Raw genomic sequence first — 13,281 nt, forward strand, 5'->3', positions numbered from 1 at the left:
TGTCATGTAGTTCGGGACTCCAGTCTCCTGATGATCACTGATGAGGATGCTGTTTTCTACATCTCTTCTATATAATAATTACTCTATAGAATCGGGGAAGGGGGGGGGCACTATAACAGTCACAACCGTCCTTACTGCATTGTAATAAAGTCTTAGCTGCACTGAGATACTGCCCGTACTGCCCGGGGTAATTAGGCTGCAATCACACATGCCGTTTTTGTGGCAGTTTTTGAGTCAGACATAGCAATGGAATGAACAGTAATGAAAAGTATGAGGCCAGAATCACACACACGGTTTTGATGCAGTTTTTGTGGCAGTTTTGAACCAAACAATATAGTGAACATAAAAGAAAGGAGCTGCATCAGAGTTTTCTTTATTCCTTCTGTTTCTTAAGGATCCACTTCTGGCTTTGGTTAAAAAAAAACTGAGCCTAAAACTGCAATAAAAAAACTGTGTGTGATCCTGGCCTAATACTGATAATGATCCCTATTACATGTTATTATTGTGTTCCTAGTCTATACTATTAGGAGTTATTACATATTCTTATAGATTTACTGCGGTGGTTTAACCCCTCACTTATTACTCAATGCCTCACTGTTGGGTTATATCACCGCGTCTTTCTGACTATTGAGTCTAATGCCTCTATACTGGTCTATCTATAGAGGGATGTGTCAATCTAATAAAGTCCATCATTTCCAGACCTCAGATCAGCCGGATTTTCATTGTTTGCCTTCTCTCTACACTTGATAAAACAATCTTGGCTTCCAACCTTGTATGAGCTTCATCAGCACAGTTGTGTTTTGTGGTTATAGATTTCATAGATAGTCTTTACTCTATACATTCCTATGGCATTAAACAGGCTCTGATAGATGAAGAATGACCTCATGTTCAGGGAACTGCAGGAAAAGAACTGAAGCTGGGAAAAAAATGATCCCAAATATTGTCCCGAGCCTTTTATGGGGTGAAGCTGAAGTGTTCTATCTAGCTGACATAAGTAAACCACGTGTTCTTTATGTAGGATCATCATTGAACATAAAACAATTGTCTCATCTGGTTCTTCCCTCCAGTAAATGTGTTCTTGAGTTCAGTTCTGGTCTCCATAGGATAATGTAGCATTTTGGGAAGAATATACACCCTAAAAGTCCAACACTAGAGGTTAATATGGCAAATATCTCCACAGCCACCATGTATTTCCCTTTGGTACTTAGATAAGCCGGGATCATGGCTATCCAGACACTGCAGAACACCAGCATGCTGAAGGTGATGTACTTGGCCTCATTAAAACTGTCCGGTAATCTCCGAGCTAAAAAAGCTGTAATAAAACTAACAGCCGCCAAGACCCCCATATAACCCAAGACAGAGTAGAACCAAATAACCGAGCCCTCATTACACTGCACAATGATCTTTCCCTGATAGGAGTGTATGTCCAGCTCCGGGAAGGGAGGTGCTAGAGTCAACCAACCCATACAGATCATTACTTGGATGGATGAGCAGAACAACACCAGAGAATTTGACCACTTGCTTCCAATCCAATGTTTCCAGGCACTGCCAGGCTTAGTGGCTCTGAAAGCGATGCACACCATGACGGTTTTGGCCAAGACACAAGAAACAGCTACTGAGAAGAGGACTCCAAATGAGACCTGACGTAGCAGGCAAGTGAGGTCCACTGGACGTCCAAGGAACAAGAAGACACAAAGGAAGCTCAGCATGATGGAGACCAGGAGAAGGAAGCTCAGGTTTCTGTTATTGGCTTTCACAATGGCCGTGTCTTGGTACAAAATAAAAGTCATAAGAATCATGACTGTAAGAAAACAAAAAATTGTAGAAACCAGACAAATAACCAGGACGATTGTGTCATCTGTGTAGGAGAGAAATTCCAGCAATCTAGGAACACAACGATCCTTCTTCTCATTGGGCCAGTCGAGGTTTGTACATTTCATGCAGCTTTCACTGTCTGGGAAATAGAAGAATAAAAAACATCAATACTACAGCATATTCAGTATCCAAAATGTGGTCAATATACCTTCCCTCCATAATGATCAGTGGAGAACACCTATTTCTAACGTCTTCATACCTGTCAAGTTGGAGATTTCTCCCGGGGAGCACTGGACACAATCATAGCAGCAGGAATAGATTCTGGACTTTGAGACTTTCCGGGTTCCTGGTAAACAATTCTCTGAACATTGAGATTTGGGGACCTAAGGAAAAGACAATCAGAACTTGTTGTTTGTTTGCAAGCTTCTAAATTGTCTAAGGTCCTTCTTTGATCCTGAGGATATAATACATTGATCTTCTGTGATCGAAAGATAAATAGTCTACTGCACATCCTACACTGACCCAGAGCAGCTTCCATCTCACCTTGTTCATGCTATTCTTCCATACGATGTCCTCTACGTTGATATTAAATGTAGAATAGTTTTGTATTCGGTTTGTAGATCCAACATATATTAATACAAGCGATCCGTTCTCTAAAATGAGCCAATTCACAATGGAATATTGTGCAGCGAAATCTCCATTTTCATAGAAGAGACGATTTCCATTAATATCTTTTTGGCTTCCCAGATAACGGTGAAGCTGTGAGAATGAAAGAAGGAAATGTGTCTTGTTATTTCCAGGAAACCATTCACATTCATGTTTAATGTCTTTTTCTACTGAAGTGCAAAGAGTCGCTGATAAACCAGAGGGGTACTGTACATGTCCCATAAGACTTACTGTAAAGTGACTGGACAATAAAGAAGCCACTGATTTGTCTATGTCCAAACAAGACTCGTCTCAGGGCATCAAGTCTTAACACATAAATAATAGGCTCTGATTGAGGGGAACAGATCACTTCCAAGTTTTGGAAAAGTTTTTGTTTTTCTCTTGGGATAAGAGTAAAATTGTCTTCTGTGTTTTGTACCTAATCAAATGGACAAACTTCTTCAATGCTGCTTCTTCTCTGTTCTTCATTGTGTTCAGTCAACATCCACATGTTCCTGTGCCAACTATTTCTAAAGTGCCTGCAGCCAATTCTTCATTCGGAAGTTTCCTACAAATATGGCGGCACACTAAGTCCACGATCTTTCAGGCAGTTGATCGCATTAAGACAGATGCCGATAGGAAGAGCAAAGTTCCTCCTCAGTTTCCTTCAGGAGTCAGGGTCTGGTTGTCCTCAAAAAATATTTGTCTGAAGATCACTTCACAGAAATTTGCTCCCAGATTCCTCGTTTCCTTCAAAGTTTTGCAACAAATTAAACCTGTGTCCTATAAGTTTTGGCTACCTCCAACCCTGAAAACTCCAAACTCGTTTCATGTGTCCCCCCTAAAGCCTGTGGTCCTGAACAGGTACAGAAAATCCCCTGGTTCTCCAGTTGCTCCATGCGGTTCTTCTGACATCTTTGAAGTAAAATAGATCCTGGACTACAAGAAGGTAGGAAGAAAGACCTTCTACTTAGTGGACTGGTCTAGGGTTTTGTCCTGAGGAGACGTCTTAGGAGCAATACACTAGTCTGGAGCTCTAGCCTGTAGTTATCATCTTGCACAGGCCTGCTTTCCCCTGGCTGACTTGAATTTGCCCACTTCTGACATTCCAGGTACTTTAGCATTACTGGCTCTCACAGACTCTGTTGATCAGCAGCTGCTCCATTATAACAGAGTGACCCTGTGGGTTCACATACCTGCAAGTCGTTGCACTGAGCTTTGTTCTGGTCTGTATATATGTACTGAACTTAATTATGGTGCTGTTTATATGTACTGAGTTTGGTTTTGCTGATGTATTTATGTACTGAGCATGGTTCTGGTGCTATAAATATCTGTGCTAAACTTTGTTCTTGTGCTGTATATATGTACTGAGCTTGGTTCTGGCCCTGTATGTATGTTCTGATATTGATTCTGGTGCTGTTTATATGTACTGTGCTTGGTTATGGTGCTATATTTATGTACTGAGCTGAGTTCTGGTGCTGTATTTATGTGTACTGAACTTGGTTCTGATGTTCTATTTTTTATATACTGAGCTTGGTTCTCTGTATATATGTACTGAGCTTAGTTCTGGTGTTGTATTTATGTACTGAGCTTGTTTCCCTTTATATATGTACTGAGCTTAGTGCTGGTGTTGTATTTATGTACTGAGCTTCGGTCTGGTGCTGTATATATGGTCTGAGCTTAGTTCTGGTGTTGTATTTATGTACTGAGCTTGGTTCTCTGTATATATGTACTGAGCTTGGTTCTCTGTATATATGTACTGAGCTTAGTTCTAGTGTGGTATTTATTTTTAAATCAAAAAGTTTTTTATTTAATCTGCAAATCATGCAAAAGCACATAACACAGCAATGAAATAGTTTACAGTTTAGAAAGTGGTTTACATACAATTGATTGACATTATAGTACATTTACATATGTTCACTGTGTTAATTATGTAAAAAAAAGCAATACGTCATCCTTGTATACTATTATACATTGAGCTTAAATACATCTTGTTAGATACTAGATGATAATACTTAACATGGATCTTTCAATACAATATCTATTTCCAGATCCTTTTCAGTATTTATTGGGTCTTTGTTCAAGGAATCAATCAAACCAAATAAGGTTCATTATAGTTTATACTGCTTATGCTTCTAGTATCACTGTGCGGAACAACTGAAATAAGTAACTAATCTGAACCGGTTTTGACTGTATTAACAGAAATATTAACATTAGGTAAGTATGCATTCAGGAACTATGATATGAGCCATATTCCCCATCTTTGGGTAAATTGTTCATATTTATGATTTATGATTTTGATTGGCCACCATTTTTTCATATATGTATGTGGTATTTACTTGGGCTATAACCTCTTGTATATGTGGTTGTGTGGTTTGTTTCCAATGTCTGGTAATTATAAGCTTTGTTGACATAAGAAGATGTGCTATAATATATCTGGAAGAGGAGTCGAAGGAACCCAGATCCAAGAATAATAAAGCCATTCTTGGTTTAAGGTGAAACTCTTTTTTCAGGAGGATAGAAATTATCCGTCTGGCTGCACTCCAGAGGGGTTGTATCTTCCTACATTCCCACAAAATATGATATAGAGATCCTTTGTATCCGCATAGTCTCCAGCAATTGTTTGAACAGGAAGGAAATATTTTATTTAATCTTGTGGGTGTGTAGTACCATCTCAGATATGTCTTGAAAGCCGCTTCTTGGTGTGTTACACATCTGAAGATTTGATATATATTGTTAAGTGCTGATTTCCATTCGATCTCAGACACAGTTACCTTCAGCTCCTCTTCCCATTTAACCATATAGTGGTTTTTAATCAAAAGAGATTTGTTCCCAATATCATTGTAGAAAAAGAATATTCCTCTTTTTAATTTAGTGATCATATTAAACGTCGAAACTATATCAGAGCTCTGGTTAGTGTTCATTGGTCTTTTTAGCTGTAAGAACCTTCTAATCCGTAAGAACTTAATATGATGGTTTTGAGGTATTTGATATTTTTCACTTATTTGTGAAAAATCCTGAGCTACGATATCAGCCACAGATTTGATATTGCTTAATTTCCACTTTTCTAAATCTATACCTGGAATATTATCTTCCAGAAAACCTAACGAGATCTGGTTGTATGGGCACACCATGTTGTTTTTTGATACTTTAATGTAATTTTGCCACACTTTATCTGAGGTTTGTATAGATATCAAATATGTTTTCTTTATTGGTAACTTCCATAGCAAGGATATCATTCTGGCCTTCAAGGAGCTGTATCCACTAATGTGTCTCTCTAGTTCCACCCAGCTTTTATCAGAGTTGTCATTCCACCAATGGCTAAATTGGTCTAGGATACATGCAGAGTAATAATCTCTCAGATTAGGGAGTCCTAGACCTCCTGCTTTCCTATGTAGTGTCATTATTTTGTATGCTGTACGAGATTTTTTCCCATTCCATATAAATTTTTGTAAGTGGCTATTAAGGACAGTAAAGAATGAGCTAGGAATTGGAATTGGTATTGTTCTAAAAAGATATAATAATTGCGGTAATAACATCATTTTAAAGGTAGCTATTCTCCCGAACCAAGATATTATAAATTTGGAATAGCACTGCAATTCTTTCGCTAATTTCATTAAAAGATGTGGGAAGTTCTGCTGATATAATTTTTTAGTAGGATATGTAAGTTTAATGCCCAAGTAGTTGAGTTCTAGAGGTTGCCAATCAAGATCATGCCTGGCCTTCAGATCAGAAAGAGTTTGTAACACGACATTTATTGGAAGGATTTGGGATTTGGATCTGTTAATCTTGTAGAAGGAGATATTACTAAAGGTGTTGAGCACTTCAAAAAGTCTATTCAAGGAGCTCTCCGGAAGGGTATTACATACAATAATGTCGTCTGCAAACAAGGTTATTTTATGTTCCTTTTTATTAATAATAATGCCTTGTATCTCCTTGTCAAGTCTGATAAATTCTGCCAACGGTTCAATGGATAGAATGAAAAATATCGGGGATTGGGGACACCCCTGCCTGGTACCATTAGTTATAGCAAATTCTTGTGACAGAGTATTGTTGGAGTAAACTTTAGCTGACGGTTGTGAATATAAGGCTTTAATTGCCGAGTAAATGTGGCCTTGAATGCCAAATTTTTCTAGTATAGAGAAAGCGTAGTTCCAATTTATCCTGTCGAACGCTGTCACAGCGTCAATTGTAAGAAAGGTCGATGGTATATTGTTATATTCGCAGTATTGCATCAGAGATATGACGCGTCGGGTATTATCTGGGGCTTGTCTGCCTGGAATGAAACCAGCCTGGTCATTCATTATCAGTGATGGGATAACTAATTTTAGCCTAGAGGCTAGTATTTTTGCATATATTTTGACATCTCCGTTCAGGAGAGAAATTGGCCTATAGTTAGAGGTCTGTTCAGTTGACTTCCCCGGTTTAGGGATGGTTATTATCAATGCCGACAACATTTCTTTTGGGAATGTTGCGGTAGTGGAGGCTTCTTGTAATACCGTAAGTAGTCTGGGTGCTAATATATGTATACATTTCTTGTAATAGTCATTCGAAAGACCATCAGGCCCAGGGGCTTTGTGCAACGGAATCGATTTAACCCCTTAAGGACGCAGCCTAGTTTTGGCCTTAAGGCTCAGAGCCCATTTTTCAAATCTGACATATTTCACTTTATGTGGTAATAACGTCGGAATGCTTAAACCTACCCAAGCGATTCTGAGATTGTTTTCTCGTGACACATTGGGCTTCATGTTCGTGGTAAAATTTGGTCGATATATTCAGTGTTTATTGGTGAAAAATTGCAAAATGTAGAGAAAATTTTGAAAAAATTGCATTTTTCAGAATTTAAATGCATCTGCTTGTAAAACAGACGGTTATACCACCCAAAATAGTTACTAGTTCACATTTCCCATATGTCTACTTTAGATTGGCATCGTTTTTTGAACATTTTTTTATTTTTCTTGGACGTTACAAGGCTTAGAACATAAACAGCAATTTCTCATATTTTTAAGAAAATTTCAAAAGCCTTTTTTTTAAGGTACCTCTTGAGTTCTGAAGTGGCTTTGTGGGGCCTATGTATTAGAAACCCTGATAAAACACCCCATTTTAAAAACTAGACCCCTCAAAGTATTCAAAACAGCAGTTAGAAAGTTTTTTAACCCTTCAGGCATTTCACAGGAATTAAAGCAAAGTGGAGGTGAAATTTGCAAATTTCATTTTTCTTGCTGAATTTCAATTTTATTCATTTTTTTTTCTGTAACACAGAAGGTTTTACCAGAGAAACACTACTAAATATGTATTGTCCAGATTCTGCAGTTTTTAGAAATGTCCCACATGTGGCCCTACTGCGCTCGTGGACTAAAACACAAGCCCTAGAAGCAAAGAAGCACCTAGTGGATTTTGAGTCCTCTTTTTTATTAGAATATATTTTAGGCAGCATGCCAGGTTTGAAGAGGTGTTGAGGTGTCAAAACAGTAGGAATCCCCCAATAGTGACCCCATTTTGGAAACTACACCCCTCAAGGAATTCATTTAGGGTTGTTGTTACCATTTTGACCGCACAGTTTTTTCACAGCACGTATTTGAATTGGGCTCTGAAATGAAAAAAATGTCATTTTTTCCAATAAAATGTCATTTGTGATCAAAATTTCTTATTTTCACAAGGAACAAAATACCCCATTTTGTTTCCCAATTTGTCCTTAGTGTGGCAATACCCCATTTGTGGTGATAAACTGCCATTTGGGCCCATGGGAGGGCTCAGAAGGAAAGGAGCGCTATATGTTTGTTGGAGTCCAGATTTTGTTGGATTGGTTTTCGGGTGCCATGTCGCATTTGCAGAGCCTCAGAGGTATCAAAGCAATGGAAACCCACCAAAAGTGACCCCATTTTGGAAACTACACCCCTCAAGGAATTCATTTATGGTTGTTGTTAGCATTTTGACCACACAGTTTTTTCACAGCACCTATTTCAATTGGGCTGTGACATTAAAAAAATGACATTTTTTCCAATAAGATGTAATTTTTTACCAAAATTTCTTATTTTCACAGGGAACAAAATACTCAATTTTGTTGCCCAATTTCTCCTGAGTGCATCAATACCCCATTTGTGGCAATAAACTGCCGTTTGGGCCCATGGGAGGCCTCAGAAGGGAAGGAGCGCTGTGTGTTCTTTGGAGTACAGATTTTGCTGGTTTGGTTTTCGGGTGCCATGTCGCATTTGCAGAGCCCCAGAGGTATCAAAGCAATGGAAACGCACCAGAAGTGACCCCATTTTGGAAACTACACCCCTCAAGGAATTCATTTATGGGTAATGTGACCATTTAGACTCCATAGTTTCTTCACAGAACTAATTTGAATTGGGCTGGGAATTAAAAAAATATATATTTTTTCCAATAATATGTCATTTTAGCTCAAAAATTCTTATTTTCACAAGAAATAAAATACTCCATTCTGTTGCCCAATTTGTCCTGAGTGCGGCAATACCCCATTTGTGGTGATAAACTGCCGTTTGGGCCCATGGGAGGGCTCAGAAGGAAAGGAGCGCTGTGTGTTCTTTGGAGTCCAGATTTTGCTGGATTGGTTTTCGGGTGCCATGTCGCATTTGCAGAGCCCCAGAGGTATCAAAGCAATAGAAACCAACCACAAATGACCCCATTTTGGAAACTACACCCCTCAAGGACTTCATTTATGGGTGTTGTGACCATTTTGACCCCATAGTTTTTTCACAGAACTTATTTGAATTGGGCTGGGAATGAAAACAAAATTATTTTTTTCAAATAATATGTAGTTTTGGCTGAAAATTTCTTATTTTCACAAGAAAAAAAATACCCCATTCTGTTGCGCAATTTGTCCTGAGTGCCGCAATACCCCATTTGTTGTGATAAACTGCCGTTTGGGCCCATAGGAGGGCTCAGAAGGAAAGGACCACCATTTGGCCTACTGGGGATTTTCTAGTGCGAAGTCATGTATGCAGAAGCCCCTGAGGTACCAGTACAGTTGAAACCCGCAAGAAGTGACCCCGTTTTAAAAACTACACCCTTAAGGCATTCATCTAGAGGTGTAGTGAGCATTTTGACCGGAGACCTACACCCCATACTGTAATGTGGGTTCTCCCGGGTATGGCAATACCCTACATGTGGCTGTTATCAGCTGCCTGGACACACAGCAGGGCCCAGAGGGGAAAGACGAGGGGGGATAAGCTGTGTGGAGTGCATCAGGGTAAGTAAAATTGGGGTAAATTATAAACCAAGGGATGTATGATAAATTTTAAAACACTTTCATACAGAGCTCTGGTTATTCGGGACACGTGTCACATTGATATATTATGTCATCCATTATCGCCCTCTTATAGCAGACTTTGCACCTCTTTTGACTTTTTCCCTTCTTGCCAGTTTGGGGAACTTCTCCTGGAAAGTGTTGCCCTGGTACGATGCGTGTGGGCTCGCTTCCAGAAGTACTGGGTGCCCCCCCTTCTTGGTCCCTAAAGATTAGGTTCTTGATAATCACCTCTTGAAATTCCAGGAAAGTTCCCGTCTGGCCTGCACATCGACGTAGCATGTACGCATTGTACAATGCCATCTGTATGATGTGCCCGGCCAGCTTCTTATACCACACCGCATGGCGCTGTAGGGCTTCAGGGCTTGATCTTACAAGTCCATCCCTCCCATGTACCTATTGTAGTCCAGGATGCAGTCTGGTTTGGGGGTGGCCTTTCCTTCATATAGCCTAAACCTGTAGGTATACCCTGATGCACTCTCACAGCTTATACATCTTCACGCCATACCTTGCCCTCTTACCCGGCAGGTACTCGCGGAATTGAACCCTCCCTTTAAAATGTACCAGGGACTCATCAATAGAAATACACTTCTCAGGGGTGTATGCTGGGGAAAACCGGGCACTGGAACGGTCTAATAGGGGTCTCCGTTTATACAAACGGTCAAAACTGGGGTCATCTCGGGGTGGGCACGGCTCATTATCAGTATAATGTAAGAAGCCAAGTATTGCCTCATTTATTTATTTTTTTAGGTTCCAGTTCAGTTCTGAAGTTGCTTTGAGGGGCCCATATATTAGAAACCCCTATCAAAAACCCCATTTTAGAAACTAGACCCCTCACAGTATCCACAACAGCATTTAGAAAGTTTATGAACCCTTTAGGTGTTTCACGGGAATTTAGAGCAAAGTAGAGGTGAAATTTACATTTTTTTTTTTGTCAGAAAATCCTCTTTATACCATTTTTTTTATAACACAAAAGGATTTATCAGAGAAACGCAACTCAATACTTATTGCCCAGATTCTGCAGTTTTGAGAAATATCCCACATGTGGCCCTAGTGCGGTAATGAACTGAAGCACCGGCCTCCGAAGCAAAGGAGCACCTAGTGGATTTTGAAGCATCTTTTTTATTAGGCACCATGTCCGGTTTGAAGAGGTCTTGTGGTGCCAAAACATTGGGAACCCCCCAAAACTGACCCCAATTTGGAAACTAGATCCCTTGAGGAATCCATTGTAGTTTTCTTGGGGTGCATGCGGCTTTTTGATCAGTTTTTATTCTATTTTTAGGTGGCGTGGTGACTAAAAAACAGCAATTGTACGATTGTTTTTTTTTTCGTTTTTTTTTACAGCGTTCACCGTGCGCTATAAATGACATATTCACTTTATTCTGCGGGGCGATACGATTACGGCGATACCAGATGTTTATAGTTTTTTTTTATGTCTTATGGCGTTTGCACAATAAAATACGTTTTGTAAACAATCATTCACTTTTTGTGTTACCTTATTCTAAGAGCCATAACGTTTTTATTTTTCAATCAATAAAGCCGTGCGAGGACTTATTTTTTGCGTAACGAACTGTAGTTTCGATCAGTACCATTTTTCGGTACATGCGACTTTTTGATCTCTTTTTATTCCATTTTTTGGGAGGTGAAGTGACCAAAGAATTGTGATTGTGGTTCGGTTTATTATTTATTTTTTTTACGGCGTTCACCGTGCGGGATAAATAATGAAATAATTTTGTAGTTCAGGCCGTTACGGACGCGGCGATACCAATTATGTATAGTTTATTTGTTTGTTTATATATTTTTATTAATAATAAAGGACTGATAAGGGAAAAAGGGGGATTTTTACTTTTAATACTTTTAAATCTTTTATTTTCTTATTTTTACACAACTTTTTTTAACTTTTTTTTTACTTTATTACTTTGTCCCACTAGGGGACTTGAGGGCAGGAGGCTCTGATCGCTATTCTAATACACTGCACTACATGCGTAGTGCAGTGTATTGGAGCTGTCAGCTACTCACTGACAGCAAGCATAGTGGGTCCTGACGTTGTCAGGACCCACTAGGCTTCCGTCTATGGCATCGCCGGACGCCATTGTTTGGTGTCCGGTTGCCATAGTCACCATCGCCGGCCGCTATCGCGTAGCAGGCCGGCGATGGCAGCTTAACCCCTAAAAAGCCACGATCTCTATAGAACGCGGCTTTTAAGGGGTTAATCAGCGGGGACACAGCGATCGGTCCCCGCTGTAGGAGCTGTGACAGCTGCTGAACAAGACAGCAGCGTCACAGCTCCTGTATGTGTCGGGAGGACGGCCGAAACGGCCGTTACTCCCGAGACGTACTATTATGGCATGGAGCGCGAACGATACAGCTGCCATGACGTAATAGTATGTCAAGGAGCGGGAAGGGGTTAATGGCCTTTGTGATTTCATTAAGCGATATTGGAGAGTTAAGAGATTGTAAAGAGTTCTCAGAAATTTTAGGTAGGTTTAACTGCTTAAGAAAATTGTCTATATGTAATTGTGTAGGTTGAATTGTCTCTTTATGGTCTTTAAGATTGTATAACCTTTGGTAATAATCTTTGAAGGCGTTGGAAATGCCTTTCGGGGACATTATCATTTTCCCGGTCTTAGGATGTATAATTTTTTGAATTCTAGTTTTTTGTGCTTGTTGTTTTGATTCTCCATGCTTTTTAGCCTCTCTCCAAAGGAGTGATCTTTTGAAAGGGGAGTTAATACCCCTAACATTCAATGATATTAAATTTATTCCCATTTTTGAGTGGGTGGTGTTTTGGGTTTAGAGATGTAAGGCCAGGCATGATCTTAAGGACAAAGACATGGTCCTGATATTTCTTTGAACGCATACTTTTACAGGTTTGTAGTACATTACAGTCATTATACAGGTAACTTCCGGTACAGGAACTTAACACCAAAACAACATTAACATGTAGTAAGATGACTCTCAAGTCATTCGGTATCTTTACATGAACCGATATGTGGGGGAAAATTTTAAGTGGAAACGTGTAACACCACATAGTACAGTATCATCATCATTTATTCAGAAAAGCATTAGATTACCAGTATGAAGTTAGGTCGGACCAATTCTTTGCCATTCTCCATCAATTCTTGCCGGTGATCTTCTAGGAGAATCCGTTGCAGGTGGTCCTGTAGAAATATTCCACATCTTCAGCAGGGATTGTCCTTCAGTGACTGTTTTGGCCATATGGACTGTGCCGTTGCGATTCACCAGTATTTTCGTTGGATAACCCCATCTGTATGGAATATTATTTTTCCTTAACATTTCCGTTAGCGGCGCCATTTCTCTTCTTGCTTGCAAGGTGGCAGCCGATAAATCTTGAAACATTTTAAGATGAGAGTATGGTGAGGGTAGAGGCTGATGCATTCGTGACGCATACATTAACTTTTCTTTCATCTGGAAGAAAGTAAATCTTGCTAGCACGTCACGCGGTACATTATCAGGTAAATTTTTAGGCTTTGGAACTCTGTGTGCACGATCAATGCTAAGTTCATATTCAATAGTGTCTGGTAGGATAC

At 39.6% G+C, this 13,281-nt stretch overlaps 1 protein-coding gene across 1 annotated transcript in view; it reads right to left on the minus strand.

Annotated features, from left to right (window-relative positions):
• Nucleotides 1-1,046: 1,046 nt before the first annotated feature.
• The window catches only part of LOC142759032 (uncharacterized), a 57,198-nt gene continuing 44,963 nt past the window's right edge, over nucleotides 1,047-13,281 (minus strand). The window contains exons 11-14 of the mRNA XM_075860846.1: nucleotides 12,805-12,891; nucleotides 2,359-2,574; nucleotides 2,075-2,198; nucleotides 1,047-1,954 (exon numbers count right to left, since the gene is read on the minus strand). Coding sequence (XP_075716961.1) covers nucleotides 1,047-1,954; nucleotides 2,075-2,198; nucleotides 2,359-2,574; nucleotides 12,805-12,891 — 1,335 coding nt within the window. The remainder of the gene's footprint in view (nucleotides 1,955-2,074; nucleotides 2,199-2,358; nucleotides 2,575-12,804; nucleotides 12,892-13,281) is intronic.

Source organism: Rhinoderma darwinii, chromosome 4 (genome assembly GCF_050947455.1).
Source record: "Rhinoderma darwinii isolate aRhiDar2 chromosome 4, aRhiDar2.hap1, whole genome shotgun sequence".
Taxonomy (NCBI): domain Eukaryota; kingdom Metazoa; phylum Chordata; class Amphibia; order Anura; family Rhinodermatidae; genus Rhinoderma; species Rhinoderma darwinii.